This window comes from Centruroides sculpturatus, unplaced genomic scaffold (assembly GCF_000671375.1).
Source record: "Centruroides sculpturatus isolate CEXI.00-Female unplaced genomic scaffold, Cexi_2.0 scaffold2, whole genome shotgun sequence".
Taxonomy (NCBI): Eukaryota; Metazoa; Arthropoda; class Arachnida; order Scorpiones; family Buthidae; genus Centruroides; species Centruroides sculpturatus.
Genome location: NW_019384369.1, coordinates 1,013,900 through 1,041,186, shown reverse-complemented (window position 1 = coordinate 1,041,186; position 27,287 = coordinate 1,013,900). Strand labels below are relative to the sequence as shown.

The window sequence follows — 27,287 nt, the reverse complement described above, 5'->3', positions numbered from 1 at the left end:
AATTGATTTATTTCTACATAATTTAACAATGCAAAAAGTGTTGATAGAAATTACTACAGTTACCCAGATAAAACTCTAGGTATTTTTTTTTTTTATTACAAAGGTAATTAATTCAAAAAAGACACTTCACATTTAACTTTTTGTAGTTAGTTTTTTAGTACCAAAATATATAATAGTGTTTGAAGCATCTTGATTTTGATGAAACTGAATTCAATTTTGTGCATTTCTATGATAAAATAGTTTATGAGGAGTGAAAATGTGACTTGTGAGGGATGAATTTCTTTCAAAAACCTGAAAAAAAGAAGTTTTATTTATTTATTGAGTAATGTTTATAAGAGTAATATATTAATTATAATTATAATTATCAGTATTTTTATACATAAATGTAATAATCCTTTTTTATTCTGTCTGGTGCCATATTGTGAAAAGTAATAAAGCAAGGCAATGCTGTGCAAATATTACCTCATTGTACTTCATACAATGTGAATAAAAACTTTGTTCTATTGTACCTTTTACAATTTATAATCTTTTGCACATTTGCAGCCTTGCACATTTTTATTTTTATGATAAAAATATTCAAAATAGTTTTAAGAAGGGTTTATTAAAAAAAAAAATGCAATTTGAAGCTGTCACTTGGCAATTCATACAACCATCTAGCTGTGATTCTAGTAGATGATATAAAATAGACCTTCTGTTTAGACAGATCTGTATTTTGATTGATTTTGTGAATGTGAAATGTACACTATAGTCTATGAAGATGGATTAAAATTTGCTAATTTTATAAGCAAGCGTTAAAAGCTTACAATGCTAACGATAACAAATATTAAGAGTAATTCTGTCTGACTTATTTTCACTAAGACATGTAAATGGAAAAAGTTTAATGAGAGCTTGTACGATAGATAACTTATGAACAATCAATTCATATTTAAAGAAATCCCAAATAATAATCAGTATAGTAGTCTTAAATTATTTCAGGGTCAGCAAAGAGATGGGCCTTGCCCCACCCTAGTACCATCCATGTTTTTATATGTATAATACAAGTAAGGCATTAATATTTTAATTGATAAAGTATAGATTTTTTCCTTCTTGTAATCAGACAATAGATTATTGCTTTTACAATATAATTTGTTCATGGAAACAAATTGTTGAGATTGCAATCATAAATTAAAATTCTACTTTAGTGTGCCTAGTCTCCAGTTATGTACTGTACATAACAACATGAATATGTTAAAAATGTCATAGTATGTACCCATTAAGTGAGATCATTCATTGAATTAATTTGTGTTGCATACATTTTCAATGTATATGTTGTTACTTATATAAATCAAATTGAAACTTCCTGAAAGTAAAATTTTATCATATTAAATTAGCTAAAAGAAAAAAAAAATAGCAATTTTGCACAAATTATACCAGTTATAAAAGCAGTTGTGAAGCAAGCAATTGTATGGTCTTCTGCAAGGCACTTAAAAGTATCCAACATATAAATAATAGTATATTTGTTAAATAGGCTTTAATTCATCAATATGTGAAGTACAAGCCTATTGAATCTAATGATTGGAGTGGCCAGTCAGATTTCCGATGGTACTTTACATACTACAATACTAATAATGGGACACTAGTATACTGACATGTATATCATGGTGCTCATCATGCCAAGAGGTTAAGTAATTGCTTTCCATTATTAATCTTTATTCCATTTTCAATAAATTGTTTTTGATGTTTCTATTTGCTGTTTTATCTATAATCATTAAAACTTGCCAGGTTTCCAACATTTTTTACTAAGGTGAAAGGGGTTCCTCAATAAAATTAACTTGGGAACGCTGGTCTACTGTATTACTTTTCAAGATTTAAAGAGATTATTAAAGAAAAGAAATGATGTTAAGAATCTCATGTTAAATATTACATTCTATAAATAATAAATTCAAAATTACTTTAGGAACACTTCGGCATTTCACATTTCTCTACAATTTCTTCAGTTTTTGGGCAATTTATGTGACTTATAAATGAATACAAATCTTCAGTTAATTGTTGAACACATATGGCGTATCTAGTTCTTGTTCCATTTCCGCACGTGACTGAGCAAGGTGTCCAATGTCTAATTTGCCATCTAAAAATTCAATTTCGATTTTTATAATTTTTTAAATTGACGATTATATTTGCATAATATTAATATAATAAATACATACTTTCCTACACAAGGATGCATATTACATTCTTGAATTCCCGATTCCATTGGTTTTATGATTGATTCACAATATGCACTTTCGACAGGTACATTTTCTCTGACACAAAACATGCTAACATTTCTGATACCTGAAATTGTATGAAATTGAAATATATTGCAAATTGGTCACACAAAAGCATTGGCTGGATGCATAAAATTCCTTAAAGGCTGGTAAAATTATGAGAATGATGTCACTTATCAATTTAATAAGTCATTTGATTATTAGTTTTTTTGTTATTAATTGTTATTTTATATAAAGCTAATGCATTATTTCTATTGATAAATGATGTGGATTACTGCAAGCACAACTTTACCAACCATTAACCTATTTACGTATCCAGTCCTCTCTCTCAAGTGGCATAGCGTGAAAGTTGAGACATACCTCCTCCACAAGGTTCTGAACATTCCGACATTTCAATGGCCCACCTATATGTATACTTATGAAAATTTTGAGTTAAGAGTTTATATTTAATCCACTTCTTTCTTTTATTTTGATCTATTGCATATTTATTATTCATAAACAAATTTTCTACAGAATTTTCTTGTTCTGATGTATCACGTCGATGTCTGTAATATTTGAATAACTTTTTCACTTGCAGAATACTATTATTATCTAAAAATAAATAATTAAAATAATTTTTATAAATAAAATAATTGTAAATTTTAATGATACAGTATATTGTTCTTACCTTCAACTTTCGGAACATTATTCTCGTCAAATTCCTAAAAGTCACATTTATTAACATCGTGTTAATAGAGAATTTTTATGTAATTATGTACACTTACCACACACTTTCCATTAAGACAATATGCCTTTTTTCTATAATTTCCACCACTGCAATCTGTCCCAGAAGGAAATTTACCATCTTCGAATGCATCCATTTGATAATGTGTACCTTGCCAGACTTGATCTTGACAAGCAACAGTACAAGCTGCGTGAGGATTACCTAGAAAATAATCATTTTTATTTATGGTATCTTTAAATAAATGTTGCTGCTTAAAATAGTAACAAGTATTTTAAGAGACCGTATAATTACCCGAACGAGGTGCTAGCTGTCGACCCTTCCCACTTAATACTGTAGGATATCTATTTCTATACTTTTTACATAAGTCAGTTGCGTATACCTCTGCAGATTTCATGACTGTACACTTCTATAAGTTAAAATGCTAAATAATCACAATGATGAGCATAAATTGTGATATGAATAATTAAACTTCAACTTACACTATTGTTGTCACACAGTTGAAAAGAGTCACGTACTCCTGTGCATCCTGTGCTAAGAGAATTACAAAAATGCTATTTATAGTTTAATATTTTTTATATAAATTAATTAAAAATTAAAGATATATATATTTTACAATATAATAGTCTATATTTTATAGTTTTGTTATACAAAAGAGAGGGGCTTAAAAGTACTGGTAACGTAACTTTTGATAATGAAGTTCGAGAAATCATTTGTTTATTAACTTTTGATAATATAGTAGTTCGAGAAATCATTGTTTAAAATTTGTGTGTGATAATATGCAAATTTAATAATTATAAAATAGTATTTTTGGGATGAATATATTTTATGATGATTCATTCACTGGATTTGGCAGTGACTGCAGACTATAAAAAAATAGCTATAAAAAAGGCATCATAAGTACATTATGCAAGAAGATACCTGTATAATCTATGTTAATCAAGGGATACCTTGATTAATGCAGATTTCCTGGATTCCTCAATGCTATTGCATATATCAAAATTGCATTAATCAAATATAGTGGTACCTTTTTGGGTTTTGACCAAGCAGTTCGACCAGTAGAACAAATTTTCACATAATAAATATTTTTATTTTAATTTTGTCATCAGTAAAATTTTTGTGATAAAAATGAGTAACTAATTTAAAAATAAAATGAAACCTTAGAGCTCCCTTGGGGATTAAGTAAAGAGCAACATGACGACAAGGGGGTGCACATGCTCCAAGTACCCCAATGTACAGGTACCTGACTGAATTGCATACTTCAGAAAAAATTGGAGAAAAGTGGAACCTGTGATCTCAGAAGGTTCAAAATTGAGTAATTAATTGAGTTACTTCCCTTTCTATGCTTTTGGTGAAAAGATTCCATTTACTAGATAGGTAAGACTTCTGAAAAACATGATACAATAGAGAAAATCTAAACCTGGAATATATGCTCTTGCAGAAGATATTCAGGTTTAAATTTCCTTTATGATTCCATTCTTTTTATAAGCTCAAAAATACCAAGAAACATGACACTTTATCTGTAAAGGTGCTTGGAAATTAAGAGAAAACATGACGGGAATATTTTCTGAAAAAATTATTTTCTATAATTTAGATTTTTAAAATATTTTGTAAAATTTAATTAATAATTAATTGAATTTTTGGGCATAGATATATTCATTTAATTTGAGACTTTTATGTTTTTATATATTAATATATGCTTTACAAGTGATATAATAATGATATACATCATTTTATGAAACAGAACTAATTATCATTTAACATTTGATAGCTTTAATAAAACAAAAATATTTTATATTTTAAGTATATTTTTAACCTCATTCTGTATAGGATTTTAATCTGTCAACAAATTATTTTTACTATGCTTAATAATACAATTGAAATTTTGAATTTGGGAATGTTATAAAACAATTCTTCAGTGCTCCTAATAAGCACTGCAGAATTGCAGCATTACCTAAGAAAAAATAGTCAAAAAAATGTCTGTTTTTTTAAAATATTGATTATATAAATTATTATATATAATCAAAATTATTTTACTACTACTGATTGAAACAGTAAACAGAATAAAAATGATCCTGTTATGCCATCATAAAGTACATATTTTATGTAAAGTATGTGGTAATTGTTACTTAACACCTCTACATTTATAATCATGAACCACCACAGATAAAACCTCAGAATGTTTAAAATATGAGAATAAATCCATTAATTAGAAACAGTTATTATATTTGCTCGGTTTGTGCTGGTTTGAGCTTTGGTTACTTTGTAAATGTAATCTAAATTCTCTTTTATCTATAAAAACTGTAGAAAATCATACACGGTGTTGCATTTTCTGCTGACTAAAGTGAATCCTTTTCCTGCTACTATGCAAGAGTGCTTGCATTCACTGATCTTCTTCCAAGGACTCCATTCTGTTATGTGCCTTGTAGCCAATGTTGGTCGATCTGTAAAAGAAATCCTTTAAGAATGATTCAATATCAATCTACTTTAATTATATTTTTATCAATTTAGTTACTTACTTGGGCAGGGAGTCTCATTAGATGTCTCTATAGTATAGCCATTACAGTCAAAGGTCTGATTTAGGTATATTCAGTTGTTAAACATACAATAAAATTTCTATTTAAACATTCCTAATTAAAAATAAAATTTAATCTTACATTACATTTTCCTTGAAAACAGAACTGATTTTGAGGATGATACCCTCTCCAACATGGAGTTCCATCAGGTAATTTCCAACCATGTGTAATGTAACCACCCTGTTTCTTGTGGCACCATACATAGCATGAATGAGAATCTAATAAAGATGAGAAATATAACAACTGATTTATAATATCTATAATATTTAATAAAGTGTACTCACTATCATGACTCGGAAATTGGGTTCCTGAAGGATCTAAAGTTGTATCTAAATGAGATGCTTGCTGACAAGTTTCGCTGATGTATTCAGATAATGTCACAGCATTAGCAGCTGCTGAACAAATCTGTTTTGAAGGAAATTTGTTTCAACACCATTTAAAATAAATTAATAATTTAAGAGACTTGATGCTTACTCTATTAGCATCGCAAATTCTAACTCTTCTATCTGCTCCTTGACAGTAACGACCACCATTGACAGGGCTATTTAAATAATTAGAGAAGAATATATTTATTATTATAAAAGGTATTAAGTTTTTCAGTCAAAAATTTAAAAAAATCTAAGGAAAAAGCTAAAAAAAAAAATAGATTAATGCATAATAACAGAATAAAATTTGAATTTCTTTATTATTTACATGAAATGATTGTTCAGTAGAAGTGCCATAGTTTCATTAAATTATATTTAATTATTTATGTAGAAAAAAAAACTATAAAATTTTGTTTTAAGTATGATGCATTTCTTTAAACATTGTTCCATTGTTTATAAATAGTTAAATCAATGTTGGATAATTCAGTAAATTCATCTGTTAAGCTGTTCAGCCATTCAATATAACATTGAATCAAATATGTTTTCAAGACTTCCTGGACTCAAGTATCAGATCAGATCTAATGGTAAAGCCTATGAAGCTTTAACATTAGATCTGATGTTATTTCATATTAAAGTATCTGAAGCAAATGAAGTGTTAGCCTATTATTTCAGAGGGCTCAAAGTTTGAGTTTTGATTGGATCCACAGAAATTTTCATAGATGATTTGGTTTGGATTATCAGGTCCTGTTCTTTATTGCCCTGTTGCCTCATTTGCAAACCTGGCTAAATCCATGATGGGCTTGTTATAAAAACCTTTCTACTGAACTTAGAGTAGCAAGAGTTTTAAAAAAATTTAACTTGAATGAAAAATATTAAACTAGATTAAATTGTAGATTTCATTGTTTTCTATTTAATTTTGTTTTAATTTTGAGTATGTATTTATTTCTGTATTAAATTTTTGGATTTGAATTATTTTGTTGACAATTCTGCACTCAAAACAAATTCTAAATCCATGTAATCAAACCTTTTCATTGCCTAAAGACCATTCGGTTCATTACAATGAATACTGAAACTTTCCAAATAATTCAAATAATGACAAAATGAATTTTATTGGAGCTCACTTAGATATAAAGAACAAGCAATTATTTATTATGACATCATCACAATGCTGGGCTTCAATTTTTAATAATAATAATTTATTTAATTTAAAGTTTATTCTCTCCACCTCAAATTAGTAGTGTTTTGCCTCTGTACATCATACTTCTGCACTAGCAATAGAGTTGTGCTAGTCATCTAACTAACTCCTTTCAGGGGAAATTTTTGAATTGAAATAACATGACTTGTAAAAACCAGAAGTTCATATATATAATCATGGTCTCCTGTCCCTAATATTTTTCTATCTGATCTCGACTTTTATCTATCCAACTCCATTCTTGAGATTAAAGGAGGATGGATGGATGACAGTGGGAATTTATGTAATATTGACTAGGGTTGAGAATATCAAAGAAATGGTGGTGAAAATAAATGAGAATTAGTTTGAGGGACTAAATAAGTATATAAATGTAGTGTGAGCAGTATCAGATTTTCCATTAGGCCCATCAGGCCTAGGGGGTGCCAGAAGGGAATTTGGGGCTAAAAAATTCAAAATAATAATAATAATAATAATAATAAAATAATGAAAAAATAATTTTATGTAGAAACAATTCATAAAGGTGTAGAAGTCATTTAATGAAAATGGTACAATCAGAGCTAAGAGGATTCTAAAAAAAAGGAGCTTCAAACTTTTTTAACAAAACAATGTCTGTATAATCTAATTGGTACAGGAAATCTGATTGGAAGCACAGAGAACTTGAAATTTGTGTGTCAAATCAAAAATCCAAATGCATTAACTTCAAAGACTTTAACATTTCTACATCCTGAAAATTGAGATATAACTTTTATCATTTGTTTTTCTTGTACTTTTACATTTGTGTTTCCCTTATTTATTCTTGTAGTGATTGTATTTGTTGTATAATGCATGTTTTATTTTATAGTATTTCTACAATCATTTAAATATTTATTTGGTTAACTTTTTGTTGTTGTTAGTTCTTTTCTATTTTTGAATATATTGCTGCATGTATTTGAAAATTCATATCAATCTTATATTTCAAACATGTTACGTGAGGTTGACCTTAAATAAATTGAAAACGTTTGTAATTAATCATGTTTACTGGAGTCAAAAAGTTTGTTTTTGTTTTCTATCTAGTCTCCAGTTAAAAACTGTATGATTCTTAGTATAGAATATTGGCCCATCAGTCTGATTTTAAATAATTTTTATCAATCAATTAAGATGGAAAAGCTAATTCTCAGTTGATAGACTTGAAATGTGACCTTTTGGGAAATGAATCCAATACTAGTTAATTGAATTAGAATGTTTCCATTATAAGTCAAACCTTGCCAGATTAATTTTGTGCATATTGGATTTCAATCATATAGAAAAGAAAAAGTTAAAAAATGAAATCATGGAAGAGGGGAAGAAATTATACATCATTCCAAAATACATGTTCAATAATAAATTATATAAATAAAGTCGTCATCATTGAAAACCTTTGGATATTAGAATTGCTGTTTTGAAATTCTTAAACTTGCTTGTAAGAATTAGAGAAAAGAAAGAAAATGAAACATGTACAGTACATTTGCATTTGTACAAATTGAGAGTTGAGTTATATGTATATCTGTAAGAATATAATGAAATTTCTGTCTTTGAAGAATAAATCATCAAAAATGATTGAAAATATGCATTTTCTCTTAATAGAATTAAAGAGGAAGTAAAAAATCTGTAGTAGAGTAGATGCAGTCTGCAAGTCTGAGGTTAGACAATAAAGTTAATTTTTTGGCACATTATTATTGATAAATAAAATGAGAAGCAATACTATTCAATGTATTAAATTGCTAATACTGTTGTCGAAAAATAATTCCTTCACTTAGCATCAATCCCTCACTTCATATTAATTTATAAATAATTTATTTGTTCATTTATTATATTGTAAATATAAATTGTACTGACAATGTCTCTTATAGTTGCAAGATGCACTTATCTGCATATGCTAGCAATCACTTTTAGTATAATTGTTCATATGTAACAAATGAGCAATTAAGTAATCATAAATGCCAGTATATTTATATACTAAAAAAATATTTTTTACATATCATCAGTACCGTGGATTGTTGCATCGGCGTGTAGAGATCATTACTCCAACAGCATCGGTGTTCCTACTTGTCGAACAATCTGACGAACATGGCCCAAAATTAGACCAAGCACTCCATCCGCCATCCACTGGTCCGGCTCGATTCCTTCTCCAATTTGCCGTAGTACATTTTCCAGCTTGACACATCTGAAATGTTAATAAAAGGAAAAAACTCTATATATATTTGTGAAACTGAAGCTAAATATTAAATTTAGACTCATGTTATCTGATAATCTCTAAGTCAAATTAAAAAGTCAAGTGTAAATATTAGTTTACAGTATCATTCAGTTATTATTAGTTTATCTTTTAATTAATTAAGTAAATGTGTTTGCTGGAAGTGCAAAGATGGTGCTGAGAGTTAAAGGTTAATCATAATTCCAGTTATTTGTTTGCCACTTATATTATTAATTTATAAAGTAAAACAGAAAATGCCATCAAATAATCTCTCTCAGGTATATTTTCAAAATCAATAACTAACATAATCAATATCATTATATAAAATGTTTATTGCTATTTTTATCGTGATAAAAATTTTAAAAATTTTCCAACACCAGATGGAAGATTTTAAAAGTTTTACATATTGAGGCAGACGAGTAGCCTCTAAAAAAAGGTTAACTCTGCCGTGGAACTGTTAATTACCTCGTATGTACAAAAAGACAAAGTTAGAAGACATTATGTATTGTCTATATTAAGAATTTTTTTTAAATTTGTAAATTTATCATCAATAGCATTATCATCATAATGCTTTGTGACAGAATCTCTCATCAGTTCTCCTATGAAAACAAACAAGGAACAGGTCCAACCGTGGCTGGACCACTTTTTGCTGCCAAATAATATGAATACAATTCTAATTTCAATTTATCTGCTAGCATGTAACACTGTCGGAGTTGAAAATTCTGTTGAAATTATATTTCTTTTTGGAAGATTCCAATATTTTGGATTTATTAATAAAACAGATATTGATTATGGTTACTTGAGACAATTGCTACTAGTGAGTGCTTATAATTTAGGGGAATATGTACCATAAATTTAATGGGTTTTAGAGACCTTGATGATTGGTATTAATTTTTTAATGGCTAAAAACTGTATCAATTTTCTGATTTAACATTCTTTTACTGAATAAAACAGATAATTAAATTAAAAATACAGTAAACTCTCAATTATCTGGGATAAAGGACAAAAATGTCATCTCAGTCAAGCCAATATCATTTAAATTCTGTAATCATAAACAGAACAGGTAAATATCTGCACTATTTACTGGTATTTTTAAAGAAATATGAAGAGAACAAAACATACAACTTCTTCAAATTGCCAAAATGTCCAGCTTATTATGAATAGCTCCTTTCTTCTCCTTTCGAACAATAGCCTAGAAAGCAAATGAATCATAAAGCAATTTGCGATGTCAAAAATGCCTATAGATGTGTCATTAAATCATCCTGACAAATCTGCTTCTTACTTAATGCAATCCAGGATAATTGAGAATCTATTGTACTGTACAGTATGTGCTTTTTTTTTTATCATTTATGATGCAACCTGCAAACATTTTATTCCAAATTGTCCCTCATAGAAAAAGCTTGCTCATTGTTGAATGAAACTATAAAATTTTTTAAATAGTTGAAACATGAATCTTTTATTTTTAAGAAATCTTTTACATGTGTGTTTGCAGATATAGAGATTTCAATTCTTTATTAAAATTTTTTAAAAATTATCTGCTTTTTTTATCAATAGGAATTGAACCTTTCTTTGTGGTAATGAAAATTATCAATTAAAGCAATTTAGGTTTACAAGTTTAGTTATTATATTTAGATTTTTTCCATATATCTTACAGGTTTTTCATTTAATATATCATATACTTACTTTATTTCTTCCACAGACTGTACCTTCTAAAGCGGGATGAGCAGTAAAAGATACATCTTTCCCACCAAATCCCACATCGCAACGTAACATGTAACAGATATCCTGTAAGAAAAATAATGCAATTAGATATTTGTTGTTGATATTTAAAAAATTACAAGTTACAGTGACAGGATGGACATAGTCTGGACACTGATATAAATATGCAGGCAAATATTGAGAATGGATGAAAATTCTCCATCCTTGATATCTTTCTGATGATTCCATAAGGAATCCCCAGTTCTTAGGATGCACAGTGAGTTGATTTCTTTGAGCTACTTCTTAATTCTGCTATGATCTGTTCTTCTGTATCAGTTGGTATGGTTAGTCATCCAGAATAGGATTTATCCAACACAAACACACACACCACACCACACTGTCTGTTTGAATTTTCTTTAGCATATCCCCCAGATGATTATTCAAAGAAAAGGGTTTATTCAGTAAATATCATCAATATTAATAATATGAAGCACTACATCACAAATGAATATACTAAGATTAATGGAGATACTCTATTACTGCATCACATTCTTGTCAGTTTAGCAGAGATTGTTGAAATGTGCATGACTAATGATGGAAACTATTGAAAAGGCAAATATTTTTATTTGTAATGAAGACTTGTTAGTTTTATTGTTTTGTTATTGCTTATATATTTAAAACAATGATAAATAATAAATGAACAATGTTTTAATCAGTTTTTTTAACTTCAAGTAATTATACAGTGACTGTAAATTTTTTATGAGATACATTCTGTGCTAGTTGGGAATATTTTAATAATAAATTCAGTGACTGATGGATTTGATATAGTATGGCTTTTTCAGAATCCAGATTTAACAACATGGTATTTGATTTAAAGCATTATGAAAGGAAAGTTTCTCAAATTCATCTTGTAACAATTAAAGATAAGTAATCTTTGATAGTTGTTTTATAAGTGTTAAAAAAGATGGTAACATCCAAAAATTTGTGCAGAGAATAAAGGAATGCATATAACTTCTAAGTAGCAATTACAGAGATACTGTAATAATAATTAAAACACTGCAAGAAAAATCTTCATACTACATCATTACATCAGAAGTAAGCAATTAAATAATTTTAAATATGTGGTAGTATTAGGTTTGCCAACCTTCTTCTATTGAATTATATTGGCCTCCTGTTCTCCTTTTTTTTTTATCAATGATATATCATCCTATTGAGTACAATTTAACTGTTTAATTTTGATCCTAAAATGTTGATAAGATTGATATTAATAGTATAAGTATTTAAACAAGACCACCTCCAAAATAAGCACCTTCTGTAACTACAAAACTTTCTTATCCCTATTAAAAATGTCTTGCAACCCATTCTGTACTTTTAGCAAAGGCATGAAAGTCTGTGGGAGTGACTTTTGCATCATCATCAAAATAAAAGCTCTGCTATTAAAAATTTAAATTAGTGAAAAGTGCTACAACAGTTGGACTTAGTAACACAGAATAGGTTGCAAGATTGTTGTAATAAATGACAAACGTTGCAACATGTGTAGCTGTAGAAGGTGCTCATTTTGAAGGTATTCTATACATATCAAAATCCCAAAACTACTAAAATTTGTTACATGCCTCTGAAGATTGTATTGTGGATTTTCTACTCCCTTCTCCATATCTTAACTGACATTGTTTATTAGCATCATATTCTTGTCCTGGAAGCAGTACGGGTGATAGTTTTTTGAGCATGTTGACACCGGAGTTTGTATACTGAAGACAACGTGATTGAGATGACCTAAAGAATATATATATACTTATTAATTTCCTGAATATTGTGCTATATATCCATTAATTAAATAAATTTACCTCAGGAATTTTTCTAAATATTCTCTACTGCAAGTGGACCATGAAGTTTTTCCAGGACCTAATGTATGCGACATGATATATTTTTCTGGATCGCAGTGGTTATCATCCTGACGTCCATCATGCTCCATCCCCATACTGTAATAAATGATTATTGAACCAGCTTTAGAAGCACTTTTGTGCAAGAAAGAACTGTACTTACCTATGTCCAAACTCATGTCCCACAACTAACACTGTTTGAAAACTTGTACCTTCACTGATGGTACAGCTATTGAGAGGGTTACACATTCCGCTAACTGGAGCAAGGCCTGGTGACAATAATAGTTTTTATTCATCTTTTTGCAATAAATATACAGTATATAATATACTTTATAACATTGGTAATGTCATTTGATTCTGAACCATGAGTTTTAGATAGCCTAGAGTGCCATAAATCTAATTGTAGAAGATTATACAATTCCTACCAAACTTATGTATCCTATTCTTATCTCAACTTATAAAAAATCCTATAAAAACATACATATGTTTTATGTTATCTCATATATTAAAAATATATTTTTTAATGTTTAAAATTAGTTTTAACGGATGTTGTTCTTTATTTTTGTTGTATTGAGGGCAGCAATTATTGTCCATGACATTGCCTATATTAATAAATAGAGAATAGATGATTGTTTGATGAGTAATTGAAATTTTCTTAAAGATAATTTCTGAATCCCAGTTACATATTAAATAAGAATAGCTTAAATTTACATTTAATGCATATGTAAATAATATGCCCATTCACAAATGATAGGAATTGTCTATTTCCTAAATAAATTTCGACTTTAATATATCATTTATAGTGTTGGTAGAGTGATTAAACACAATAATTTAACAAATAATTACTGTATTGAGGATAACCAAGCTTTGTTTTTTTTTCTTTATTTTTAAATATGGCAGTATATTTTGCAATGAAAGTGAAATTTTTTAAATTCCTTGCACATTATGAGAACTGAAATGGCCATTTTTAAGTTGTCAGACCCAGATGTTGAAAGAAAGAATCAAAGATATCCAGATCACTACCTATGAGATTCCGATCAGGACTCAAGTCCCTCAGAGCTGAAGCCAATCGATACCTTTATATGTCTTAGCCACCCATACATCTCTTCCTAAAGTTCTCTCTCAAAAACGAAGTTTATAATTTGTAGTATATTAAGTAAAGGATTTTAAAAAGCCATCACCATAGATTCCTTCTAAATTTTTGCAACATTAACAAAGTTAAAATTACATACTTACCTACAACGTGCTTCTTTCTTCTTCCTAATTCATCAATCACGTACATATTAATACTAAAATATACATGATTACTTTTTTATATTCTCTGTTATCTCCTCTACTGTTTTTTTTCTAAATGTATGATATTTATTAAACTCACCCAGAAAGAAGCAAGGCATGATCCCACCAGACTCTGCTCTTCTTTCTCTTCTTTAATTGCCAAATACAGAAATTGGTTAGATAAGTATCGATATTTTCCGAAGATTCCAAATCCTCCGGCTGCGTTTTCAATATGTTCAGTTCCACTAGTTTAATTTCCGGCATATGTCCCAAAGACGGTTGGCGGAATAATATCTGAACCTTCAGAAAAGATTCATATATTAAACCGTGAAAAAAACAACTAGAATTTAAAAGGTATAAGAGCTACTTACTGCATTCATCATGGTGAGGATATACTTGATAATTTGCTGTTCGGAGTTTACCGGAAATCTTATTTTGAGATTTTCATATAAAGGCTGATCTATAAATACTGCGGTTTCTATAGTTGGATCTGGTGGACTTGGAGAACGTATGTATCTGTGGTGTAACATTCCCGTAACATTATATACTGGGTTCTTAGCAGCTTGAGCATTTCTTTTTCGAGCTGCTGTTTAAATTATAAAACAACTTTTTAATTCACATATAAAATTGTTATAAATTTTGAATAAGCAATTAAAGTTGAGAGATTCTAAGTTTTTCATAGAACCTCTCAACTTTAATCGAAAGCACCAGATTCCAATGTAAATTTGTGGAGATAACTATTTAATTATAGATACAAATGATGAAATAATTTAGTAAACCTACCATGTGGACAGAAGTATTCCTCATTTTGCTGTTTTCTTACCACCAAATGGGGTTTTCCTCTTTTGCCATTCCATCCCATCTTCTTTATAAGGTTTGCAGAAAGAGGCTGTATTATGTAGATTCCATTCTCAATTTGAATTATTCCTCTCTAAATTTTGGAGAATTATTCCATTTATTAATTAAAGATTTCAATTACTATATTTTAGATTGGCATATTACTGTTCTTACCACTCCATCACATAAGGATACGGCCACTCTGCTGTTTAGATGATACTTGGACTTTCCCTCGTACAGGCACGTATCGTTTGCATCCCAGGTAAGATCTGCTCTGTTTCTAGAAGTGGTTTCTCTGATGGTGAAGTCTGACGTTAGTAATTTGTCATTTTTTCTCAATTTCAGATGGAAGAGTTCTTCGAGAGCTTTGAAGATGAGTAAAACAGAAGAGTTCTGCCTCAGATAATTATCTTTAATGAAGATGACATGGTGTGGAGGTACTAAAAAGTAAGTTTAAAATTCCTTATTGTCATACTTTTTCTGTTTTTATTATTATTGTATTTTATTATATATATTTTTTTATTATTATTATATTTAAAAATGCTCTATAATGAGTACTACAGTATATTTTTCTCAAAAATGAGTTAAATTGTTATAATTTATCCTTGTGTACCATACATACAGTATACAGTTGGGTCTTGTTTTATGTGAATGGCAAATGGTTGTGTTAATTCACTCCTACAGCTATCGAATCCCACTCTTAATTTAGTAAACTGTACTTCTTCATCTTCTGACATTCTGAACACAAAGAACAGTCACCCTAATATCCTGCTTACAGGTAACTTCCTAAATTAGTGTTCACACTACAGTTTTCCCCTTTTTCTTTCCTACCAAGAGGGCTTTCTAGGTAAGCCCATTATGGGTTTGACCCAGCCTACAATAGGGTGTCTAGGTGACAAAGGACAGGGCTCGTTATATCCAGATGGACAGACCACTCCCATGAAAAATTCCGGAAGTTTTTAATCCAGAACCCAGGGGTTTGTTCCAGTGGTCTGGGCTCAAATCCGTACAGATTTGATCCCAGACCATCGGAGCAGTGGGCTGCCACTTTATCGCTCGGCCATCTGACCATCGAACACAACAAAGTATAAAATTATGCTGTTTACTCAGAAATAACCAAGATGTTTTACAAACATCAGTAAAATGTTTTTAAACACAATTTAACGTTAATTAATGATTGCATAAGTGTCTAGACAATTGTCTGAGACTACATGGGGGTGGAGCACAGATATTCGCGGAATTTCGTTTTATGGCTGCATACACGACACGCAATCACCACGTGAAACGAAACCATACTGGGTGCTTTGTCTGATAGTTGCTTTAACATATACAGCTGGATAAGCAAACCAATAACGTAAGCCGTTTCATTTGAAACAGAGTATGTTATTGGTTTCTTATCCAGCTGTATTAAGCCACTTTAAAGGCCGTGTCCCAAATTTATATTCATATTAGGAAGGAAAATTTTATTAACAATTAGTAAATAANGATTTCCTGGATTCCTCAATGCTATTGCATATATCAAAATTGCATTAATCAAATATAGTGGTACCTTTTTGGGTTTTGACCAAGCAGTTCGACCAGTAGAACAAATTTTCACATAATAAATATTTTTATTTTAATTTTGTCATCAGTAAAATTTTTGTGTAAAAATGAGTAATTTAAAAAATAAAATGAAACCTTAGAGCTCCCTTGGGGATTAAGAAAAGGGCAACATGACGACAAGGGGGTGCACATGCTCCAAGTACCCCAATGTACAGGTACCTGACTGAATTGCATTCTTATTTTAATTTTGTCATCAGTAAAATTTTTGTGATAAAAATGAGTAACTAATTTAAAAATAAAATGAAACCTTAGAGCTCCCTTGGGGATTAAGTAAAGAGCAACATGACGACAAGGGGGTGCACATGCTCCAAGTACCCCAATGTACAGGTACCTGACTGAATTGCATACTTCAGAAAAAATTGGAGAAAAGTGGAACCTGTGATCTCAGAAGGTTCAAAATTGAGTAATTAATTGAGTTACTTCCCTTTCTATGCTTTTGGTGAAAAGATTCCATTTACTAGATAGGTAAGACTTCTGAAAAACATGATACAATAGAGAAAATCTAAACCTGGAATATATGCTCTTGCAGAAGATATTCAGGTTTAAATTTCCTTTATGATTCCATTCTTTTTATAAGCTCAAAAATACCAAGAAACATGACACTTTATCTGTAAAGGTGCTTGGAAATTAAGAGAAAACATGACGGGAATATTTTCTGAAAAAATTATTTTCTATNTTTGAGTTTGCGAAAATTGATTAAAGATGGCGACACCGTAGGCAATTATATTATTATTTTTTTAATAATGAAATTGTTATGAATCGGAGCAATTGTATTGTTCTTAAATCTTAAGATTTCTACGCTTTATATGTCGTTATTTTGTTGGATAAAAATTGATAAATGCCATTGATTGAACAATTACTACTAGGAAAATATCTGAGATAATCTGTCTAGAATTGATATTCTATTTTAGGAGAGATGATGATTCCGTTCGAGAATTAAAACGGATATTTTTGAATCGCCACAAAGCGTTGCTTGAACCTCTCCAAAAGAGGCGTTTGAATTGCTACAAACGAAAATATAGCTAAGCGCTATTTGAACCGGATTAAAATTATTCTTAAACGATATAAGAAACTGTATTTGAATCATCCGTAATTCATTCATGGTTTTATAGTTTAAGTGTCGATCGTCCTGAAATCTAATATGCAGATCGCAATTAAATTTTATTTCCGGATGAGACCTTAACTCTTACGAATCTTTTTTTTTTTTTAATGGCGAATTTAATTATGATTTATATTTTTATTTCTATATTATATCAATCATAATTGATGATAATTTTTCGTGTTGACCGACTTCTAAGAATCTGAGAATAAAGATAAGAGAATTTACGAGTGGAATTTTAAGTTCCAATGGGAATTTTTTCAGTTCTAAATACCTAGCATTTATTTTTAATTTTTTAAAATAAAAGTTTATAAATAATATTCCGAAACAGTCTTCAGATCCAATAATATTGAGCTATTGGACCTGAGGGGACTGTCTTGCGCCATTGGATCTGACTGAGGACTGTCCTGTACTATTAGATTTTTAGAAGTTTTGTTAGTAGTACTGTGCCCGATAATCGATATATCAAACCAAAACCAATGTGTTTACATTATCGATGTATCGAAGGAATCTGTATATGAAGCTCGTTATCGATATCAAAATTTATAAGTTACGGTTCATTTCATTGTTATGGCAGATAGCGATAAAATTTTAATGCTCTTTCTATGGAAAAATCCTTTTCCAAAAATTCTCGAAATGGAAATAGATAAAACTAATTTTTGGAATAGCATAATTAAAATTAGTTTCCTCAGATATGCAGTTTCTAGGTACAAATTCAGCAAAAGCTCTCTTTTCGAAAGGGCATATTTCAGATTCGGATCCTTTCTAGATACAAGTCATACGTATAGGCTGTTTCTGTATGGGTGGACCCTTCAGATTCAGCCCAGCAGTGGTCGAATAGATATAACCACTGAATCCTGGTAATTGATCGCGGGTTCGCTCTTGACCATGGACTGTCCACGTGAAGTTTTACGGATCCCTTGTCATTTGTAACGCCTTAACGGGCCAGTTAACAATAGAAAAACCTACCAGGAGTCATCTCCCCTTGGCAGATCACGTATTGCGTTGACTTATCCCACCAAACCAAATCCTTAAGATTCAGACACCTTCTAGGCAAAAGCCATACTCTCAAAAGCAGTTTTTGAGAGTAGGGCCTATAAGATTTAGGCCATTTCTAGGCATAAACCGTACATACAAGCAATTTCTGGAGATAAATCTTCAGATTTATGGCCTTTCTAAACCTGTGTGCATTGATTTATTCTAGAGTTAAAGCCATAGAATAGCATTCGGTTTGGATAAACCGCGCTAGCGTTACGACAAATGATAAAAAAGGAAATGTTTACGGTTACTTAATTTCCGCACTCGTTAGCCGGTTGTTTATAAAAACGAAGGGAAACAACTCGCAGTCTATTAATAAAGAGAATAATTAATTGGCCAGCAAAACAGCAGATGGGTTAGTAACACAATAAAGGTTTATTACTCCAATAAGGAGGGGATTTTTGTTTACTTTTATGCATGACGTCGCATCCGTGATGTGGAAGAAACGTTTCCTCCTCCTCCTAAAACTGAGAAAATAGAAAAGGGGGAGAGAATTTTTCGAATTATTTGACTTTGCCTTGACCCAAATACTGTTTTCGAACGGGATGTTTAGTGAGATTCGAAACATGGGGGGATTCTATTAAAAATACGATCGTAAAATCGAAATGATGTCGTTTTACTTTCACTTTTATGCTTTAGATAATTGGCATTAAGTCGCGCCTGTACGATTATCGTTTTAAAAAAGACTCAAAATAGCTTTTATGCCTTATATTTTTTTACATTTTAACTAATTATTTACATTAAGTGGGACTAGATACGAGCAGGTTTGTACAGATTTTTCTTTGTTTTCGCTCGAAAACACGTGACTGCCTTTTTTAAAAACGTAAGTCACGTGACTAAGAGTGCCACTCATGTGAGCAGAAGCCTCAAAACTTACCTCCGTCTTCTTGATCCAAGTAAAATCTTCGCTCATTCTCGCTCATCTTCTCGTAAAGATGAAGCGTAGACTTTAAAGAAAAATAAAAAAAAGTATAAAATTTTGATTAATTTCATATCCTTGATTTATTATCTAATTAATGAATAACTTTATAAATAATAAAAACAAAGAGTTCAAGGTTCAATTATTACATCAAATTTATCCTTCTATAGGACCATAATAGAAAAATTACGACATTAAATCAAGTTGATTAAACCTTTTCTGACACGATAACCTCGAATTTCTTTTTTACTTCAGCATCTTCTTCAGAGTTGTAACTCGAAGCGACCCTCTTATATAAATAGTTAAGGGTGACAGAATCCGCACGTGATAATTTCCTCCCTGTCTAATTTAGAGGTCAGACTCCTCACGTTTCCACCCCCTGCTAAGTGACATCAAAGAAAATCTTTTTTTTCCTCCTCCTTTTTTTAAAAGCAATGCTTGTTTTGTATATCGGAGTTAACGAGGTGTCGAAAAACGTTTCTTCTTCTTTTCTAACGTTTCTCTAACGCTTCCTCCGTATAATTACATCTATTTGGTTGCTGATATAATTATTAAATCTACTTTTAAGCTTTTGCTTAATTTACCATTAAAGAGCATGTTTTTTTGCACAGTTCTCTTGTACTTCACTTCTTGCCAACCAGAAAAAATGCTTTCTTAACTAATTTTTACTCCATAAAAGAGCTTTTTTCTTAATTTTTAAAAATATTTTTAGTTATTATCTCTCCTTTTCTGTAAGAACAAAATTCTCCATCTGGAAAACTGCTCTTCATAAAGAGCATCTTTAAAATTGCTTAAGTCTGTCTTCTTGCACTTCTTTTTTTCTTCAAATGAACGTAGGAGAAAGAAGAGCATTTGAAGGAAGAGCCGGGAGAAAGAAGAATTTTTACTAGAAAACATCTCTCTAAAGAGCATAAAATTTCTAGAAGCAATGTTATTTTTATTCTCTCCCTTTCTGAAAAGCGTATTTGTTTCTGTATTAACTAGATGATTTTGATCCTTCTTTTACGCTGTTTTATTTAATAACACTGTTAAGCTTCCTCAATTAATTCTTATGTTAATTAGAAAGCATTTTTGATGCAAACTCTTACTTTTCTGCTGATCAGGAGCATCCTCCTCATCTCATTTCAATCAGAAAGAACAGAGATTTAACAACTTTAAAGATACGGAGCCCCAATTACGTTTTCCTTAAGATAAATCAAATTTATTATTTAAAAAAAAATAAATTCTTTTTATCTTAATCTTCCATCTACATTCGGATAATTGATAGTTTTAACGCAGTTTGTTGCAAATTGTAGCATTAAAAAAATAATTAATCTAAACAACTTTTCACGGATGAGAAATTCCTCTAATATTTTAACTTAATGAAAGATAATTCGATTATTATTTTTCTCGAAAGATTAGAAATAAAAATTCTTAGAAGTAAAATAAAGCAGTTTTTAAGTTTTCCTCCCTTCAAGGTCACGACAAATGTTGCAGAAAGATCTCCCTCCTCCATTTCCCTTCTGGTTAGATCTTGTTAAGTGCTTCATGCTCAACAAAATGTCAATGACCCGCCATTTTTCAATCGACACATCACGTAAACAGCAATTCGAAAACCATAAATTAGCAGGAAAAATCCGATTTTACTCTCATAATTTCCGTATTTTAATCTAAAATGTGGCCGTCTACGATTCATTTGCTCTTTGTTCTTCGTATTGCATCGCGAATTGCGCTCAAAAAACGATTCACTTTTTACGTAAACTGCAACTTAAACGTGAAAAATCCAGAAAATTTCTGATGCAGGATACTTAAAATAGTTATCCAATCACTCACCTCCGCTCTGGAAACCCAAATGATGCTGTAGAATGTCATTAACGCGCCCATTAAGGTAGCCACCCATGTCTTCATCCCTCTTCATTAATAAGGAAACTATCGGTTTTTGTTTTTTTTTTCTTTTTAAAGAAAGAAACTGTAAATAGAATATCCGAAAAAAAGCGAATCACTTATAACTACATTTCCATTTCTGATGTCTCCTTCTGGTTAAATGCCATTTGCCTCATCACCCATTCAATTCCCACATTTTCATGCGCTCGGTTGTGCATAACGAGCTACTTTACATCATCGCCTATTGGTGCAGAGAAATTATTACCTGTAAAACCGATCCGTACCCACCCCTGCACAGAACAAAAGTTTTAGAAAGTTTTTTTCTACTCTCCACCTTAGAAAAAAACAGGATTCGAAACACCACCTTAGTGAAAAAACGCCCAATTTTTGATCTAATCCGTGACACTTCCCTGTTAAGGGGTGGCAAAAGATCACGAGAAAGCCACTCCCTAATGGGCAATGTAGTCTATTGCAGTCTAACTAATTTTGGGCGCGTCTGATCGCACATGCACCCCATGAGCTCGAAATTAACTAGACTGTGAGGGGGGAGATACTAGAACGGATCATAAATAGTTACTCTTTTCTGTTTAATTATCATTAACTAAATACTTCGAACCTCGTTATATGGTTTTTGTAGGGTGCAGTGGTGCTTGAAGTCCACTTTGACCTCGTGATACTAAGAGGACATCTTGAAAATTTGATACATCATGATCTTGACACGAGTTGTAACGTTATTACGGCCCATTGGGAGCATCGAGTAAGTTACTACACCAACAATTTCCGTGCAGAAATACTGCTAAAGCAATAAAATAATTATAAAATTAAGAATCTATGCTCTAGAAGATACTAATTTATCATGCGCCCATTCAAATTTAATATATCTACCCCAAGAATGAGCGCCTGAAACTCCATACAGAATCGTAGGAATAAAAGAATTCCCTGTACTTTATCCTTGATAGATTAGAGGGAAAACTGTGCCGTCTGATTTTATACGCCATAAAATTTATTTTCTGTGAATTAAAGGCACTTAAATGAGTGTAACTTCCTTTAATTAACGCAATTAAAAATTCTAGAAAGTCATTCAGACTACCATCGATGGTACCAAAAAAAAACGGGGGGCGAAGAACTTTAAATAACATTAAAAATATCCTTTTCCTCCTCTTCCTCCTCCTCCTCATATTTTTATCAAATTACGAAAATAATGGCTAAATTCTGAATGCCATCTCTTGCCAGGATCCATGGACTTAAAATTCTTATTAAAGAAGAGAAAACACGAGAAACTTTAAATAAAATTTTTTAAATATTGGATAGAAAGATAAAGAATGGGATATTTTTCTCAAATTAGCAGAAATTAATACTGAACCCTAAAGGCCAACTCAGAAGACCCCCCTTTTAAATGGTACTAAAAAGAAGGACGAGGACCTTTAAATACCATTAAAAAATATGAAACAGGAGGATAAAGAGAAGGAAAAGGATATTTTTCCTAAATTAACAAAACTAAATACCAAACTGTGAAGGCCAACTAAGACCATGGCACCAAAAAAAAAGAGGGAGAAGAACGTTAAATAACATTTAAAAAAATATGGAGGAGGAGGAAAGGGATATTTTTGTCAAATTACAAAAATGAATACTAAACTTTGAAGGCCAACTATCTCATATTCAATAGTTAATGACGATATTTTTATACTGAATGGCTCACTTCCCGACATCCAATGACTTCGTTAATTGTTCGACAGAAGGACTTCAGTCTGAACTTTTTTTTTGCTAACAATTTTAATTTGGGGCACCGAAAAAGGATTTGATGGAGATAAATGAAGCGAAGAGGGAAAAATTTTTGTATCTTTCATCCCCTTCTTCTTTGATGATATGTAATTTTTAAATAGGTTAATCTTTTGGTGGTTCCTTAAATTTCTTTCTTAAGAACTAAGTACTTTTAGGCACCATAATTTAATTCCCACCCCCTTGTTTTGATGATTTCGTTATGACTCGATTCTGAATCTCATCTGGGTTAATCTGATTGGAATTGTCTTCCAACACCAAAAATTTTATCTGATGCTCTTTTTTAAAAAAATAATTCTAAGTGTCTATGGGTGCCTAATCCTAACTACAATGCAAATTCTCCTTAAATTGTCTTAGAACTAGGCACTTTATTGCACAAAAACAATATTCAAGTCCTCCCTCTGATAATTAATATCCCATTATATTTGTTTTGTGAAGCGCTCCTGAAATTTTTTGTAAATTGAATTTAAAGAGGTTTGCAACTCCTTAAAGTTTGCTCTACAACAAGACATTCATTATAAAATTATCTCGCCCCTCTTTGAATATTCATTTATTGCAGCCTTAAACAAATTAATATCGAGTTTTAACTAGATTAAATCTTTGGCATCTTAAAACTTTGGCCCTCCTATCGAATGATTTTTTTAAATTTTGCTTTAAAAATCTGAGCACAAGAACATTATGGCCTCTCTGATACTCTTTACATTGCTTTGGCTCATTAATGTAACTGGGCATTTATTTGGCACGCGGAAATTCATTCCTAAATGCAAGACATCATTTGCAGGTTGATATCATCACGCAGACATCCTCATAGCTGAGGTACTGTACATAAAATATGTATCATTCTTTAAGTCTGGAGGGAGGCACGAGTCTGTTCAATCAGGAAGTACGTTAACTAATCATCTAAATATAAATATTCCATCATATAGGAAGAGCCGCACGCGCGATTTAAGTAATTAGTGGATTAAAAACAAAAGATATACGTAAATTATACTCTGTTACGTCATACAGAACGAATTTATTATAATTTTTGAGCAATCCGAGTAAGGTTCAAGGGCATGCAAACAACATTCGTATGTTTTCGTCGTTGACGATCTGCTGTAAGTCAGAGTTGACAGACAGACATGTGCCTGCCATATGGATGTTGGCATGCGCTCTACCTCTCAGGAATGCGTCTGATAGATACGCAATGTGCATTTAAAAGTCTTTCGAGACATCTCGGCACGCCAGGAATGTTAAATTTTATCGCTAAAACGCGTTTAAAAAAAGCTAACCTCATCTCTCCACCCAGCCGGAAGCGCCTGAAGGGCCGCTTAGATCATATTTAAGACGCGTTAAGTAGCTCTACACGCGATAAATAAAAAAATAATAATAAATTAACAAAAAACTGATATACTCACTCGGACCCCCATCCAAAAACAGCAGAGCGAGATATAGAAGTAAAGGATCATCATGTCATAGCGAACAGACAACCAGTTTCAGTAACATTTGGATAGAGAATAGCGAGCAGTGAACTCTCTCTCTCTCTACCCGTTACTACTAAACAATAACGTGAGTAGCAGGACCCTAAACCGTTGATATATTCATGGCCAAAGCACTGTTACGCTCCAGTTTGCACTGGCGAAGGCCAAAAATCGACCAACCAACCGAAAGGGAAATCCAACCGCTATGTCCAATAGACAGGAAACACTAGGAGCATCGGACAGAGGAAGTAAACAGGTGTGCATGAATAGTTGCAGGATGTTGGCACGATGTTGAATGGCACGCAGATAACTCCAAACTCTTTCTTTTCTATAATAAGCGGGATGCTGCTGCAATATAACAATAAAAATAACCGCGTGTGGTATATATATATATATATATATATATATAAAAGATTGTTCGGCATTCCTCTTTTGTAACCTTTTTTCCGATGATAATACCAAATTTTATTATTCTAACCTCTTTGATATTATTTAATATCGTGTCTTCTATCGATTGCAACTGTTAAACACTAAGATTCGTACAGATTTTGTGACCTACTAAAGCTTTTTTTATTTCTCTACGTGGCCTGTATGCATTACCATCGGATGTCTGATAATTAGGATTCGAATCTTGTTCCCATTATTCTCTTCCCCACAATAATAATAAATAATTTTATAAATGCGCTCCGTCGCGCTATAACAGTAACAGGTTTTATATAAACAATAGAACAATAAACATTAATTATATGTAATTTAATGTAAATTCTTCCCATAACGGACGAAAAAAATTCGAATTTTTCTACGTAAAAAAATCAAGTTTAGCGAATCGTTAATTTGTTATTTCGAGATGTACGAGATAATTAAAACGTTACACGCTCGAGTTATGCGAAGTACTTAAGGGTTTTTTGACAGCTTAAATGGCCACTTTAACCCTGCTATATTAAAAAAATAAGACGTAACTCTCGTAACGCAATTTCGTTACGATTCGTGCGTGAGATTTAAGTTATGTATCTAGTGTTTTCTGAGTTGAACGGTTTACTATTTTCATTTAAAAATATAAATGATGTATAGTTTTTTTTGTTGCTATCTTCGCCGTTACGTGAGTAACTCTTATTATTATTTTTCACACTGTGGCTCGGTTTTTTTGTAGATATTCCACAGAGCATCCAGCCAAAACTATCAACACAATGTAATGTTTAAGGTATAAAAAAGCATAAAATGGGAGTTATTTACAGCGCGTGTAACACTCTAGTACAGGTTTCTGGTGTTTGTTAGAGTCAGCAGTTTGATTTAATCAAACTGTTTGTGTGACGTCGTGTTACGGTTGTTGCTAAGCGGTAGCGTGAAATATCGAATTTAACGTTATAAATTCGAAAATTTGACATTTTAGTAGCAAACTAGATAATTATTTTTTAGCCATGGTTTAAAAAATTGGGTTTAATTATTGATAAATGTGAAAGTAACGTATATTCACATCGTGAGATGAGAAATTTCCTCACCAATGACGTCAAATCTCATTTGAATACTACAGGATGTGACGCAATTTTCGCAATCTCCGCTATGCTAACCATCCTTTTTTGGGGCGAGCCTTAAAAAAATTAACACTGAACGCATTCACATTTTTTTCAACGTAAATTTAATGTTAACTAGGGCCAACCATTAACTACTGCTTTTAAGCCATTTTTGACAATGTACAAAGGCTACAGAAAGAAAAGGCTACATCATTGTACACAATGGTGTGCAATGATGTAGCCTTTTCTTTCTGAAAATCCCCCTTTAATTACGTGTACAATAGTTCATAAACCTACCCGACATTGAATAAATGACTTAATACCATTAAAAATGTCCAGGTAGACACTGTGTACAATGATGTACTGTACTTTTAGCAGCCCTCTCCCCCGTTGTGTATACGATACAGTTTTAACACACTCCTCCCTCCCTTAAACTGTACACGTAATTAACGGACGGGTCCTTAGATCTATAAATAATATTTACAATCGTGTAATTTAAAAATGAAGATATTTGGAAAAGAATGCTCTGAGATCCCTTCAAGAGGGTTCTTTCATAGCAATCGCCCTGTTTAATCAAACTGCGAGGAAGTAACACAATAAATTTATTGTTCTGATGAAATTCCATTTCTAATGATCCATACATCAGAAATCGAACCCCTTAAGCAAATATTAAAAAATTGGAGGCATTTTCTGAGAATTCCCAACTCAAATAAGCACCAAACAAGGATAAAATATCCTCTTTGGCGCCGAGATGCACGCATCATTAAACATCCCGATTTTTGTTACTTTAAACGAAAACCAAAAATATTCGGGACAAGGTTGCACTTAAGTACCCAAAAATTCCTACGACACTAATTAAATCGAACGCCACGCGAGTTAACCGCCGTTATTTAAATGAGAGTGAAAAATCCGCCAATCTCGTACCTTCCCTTCGGATGACGAGAATTCGTAATCTTCAATATATTAAAATCGAGTACGTCCCCTTCGTGATGTCATAAACTAACGGCCCGTCTTTCT

At 31.3% G+C, this 27,287-nt stretch overlaps 1 protein-coding gene and 1 long non-coding RNA gene across 4 annotated transcripts in view; one reads left to right on the top strand and one right to left on the bottom strand.

Moving 5' to 3' along the window:
- LOC111613868 (A disintegrin and metalloproteinase with thrombospondin motifs 6-like) lies at window positions 1-27,280 on the bottom strand. 3 transcript variants are annotated; one of them, XM_023355233.1, is made up of 25 exons: window positions 27,195-27,280; window positions 19,616-19,685; window positions 15,174-15,439; window positions 14,946-15,093; window positions 14,534-14,748; window positions 14,263-14,462; window positions 14,124-14,194; window positions 13,051-13,156; window positions 12,852-12,986; window positions 12,621-12,780; window positions 10,993-11,094; window positions 9,107-9,282; window positions 6,018-6,084; window positions 5,828-5,948; window positions 5,625-5,761; window positions 5,487-5,541; window positions 5,285-5,411; window positions 3,450-3,501; window positions 3,262-3,376; window positions 3,011-3,171; window positions 2,914-2,947; window positions 2,607-2,837; window positions 2,187-2,313; window positions 1,932-2,107; window positions 1-291 (listed from the first exon to the last, which is right to left on the bottom strand). In XM_023355233.1, the coding sequence occupies exons 2-24, from the start codon at window positions 19,659-19,661 to the stop codon at window positions 1,933-1,935; spliced, it is 3,027 nt and encodes a 1,008-aa protein (XP_023211001.1). In that variant the 5' UTR covers window positions 19,662-19,685; window positions 27,195-27,280; the 3' UTR covers window positions 1-291; window position 1,932. The 3 variants fall into 3 exon arrangements, with proteins under 3 accessions (XP_023211001.1, XP_023210994.1, XP_023210991.1); XM_023355226.1 differs by lacking the exon at window positions 27,195-27,280 and adding an exon at window positions 24,697-24,814 and having other exon boundaries at window positions 14,124-14,176; XM_023355223.1 differs by lacking the exons at window positions 19,616-19,685; window positions 27,195-27,280 and adding an exon at window positions 15,622-16,400.
- Window positions 1-27,287, top strand: part of LOC111613896 — a 38,679-nt gene that overhangs the window by 3,349 nt on the left and 8,043 nt on the right. Inside the window, exons 2-3 of the long non-coding RNA XR_002754839.1 lie at window positions 15,152-15,261; window positions 15,345-15,446. This is a non-coding gene — a long non-coding RNA (uncharacterized LOC111613896). The remainder of the gene's footprint in view (window positions 1-15,151; window positions 15,262-15,344; window positions 15,447-27,287) is intronic.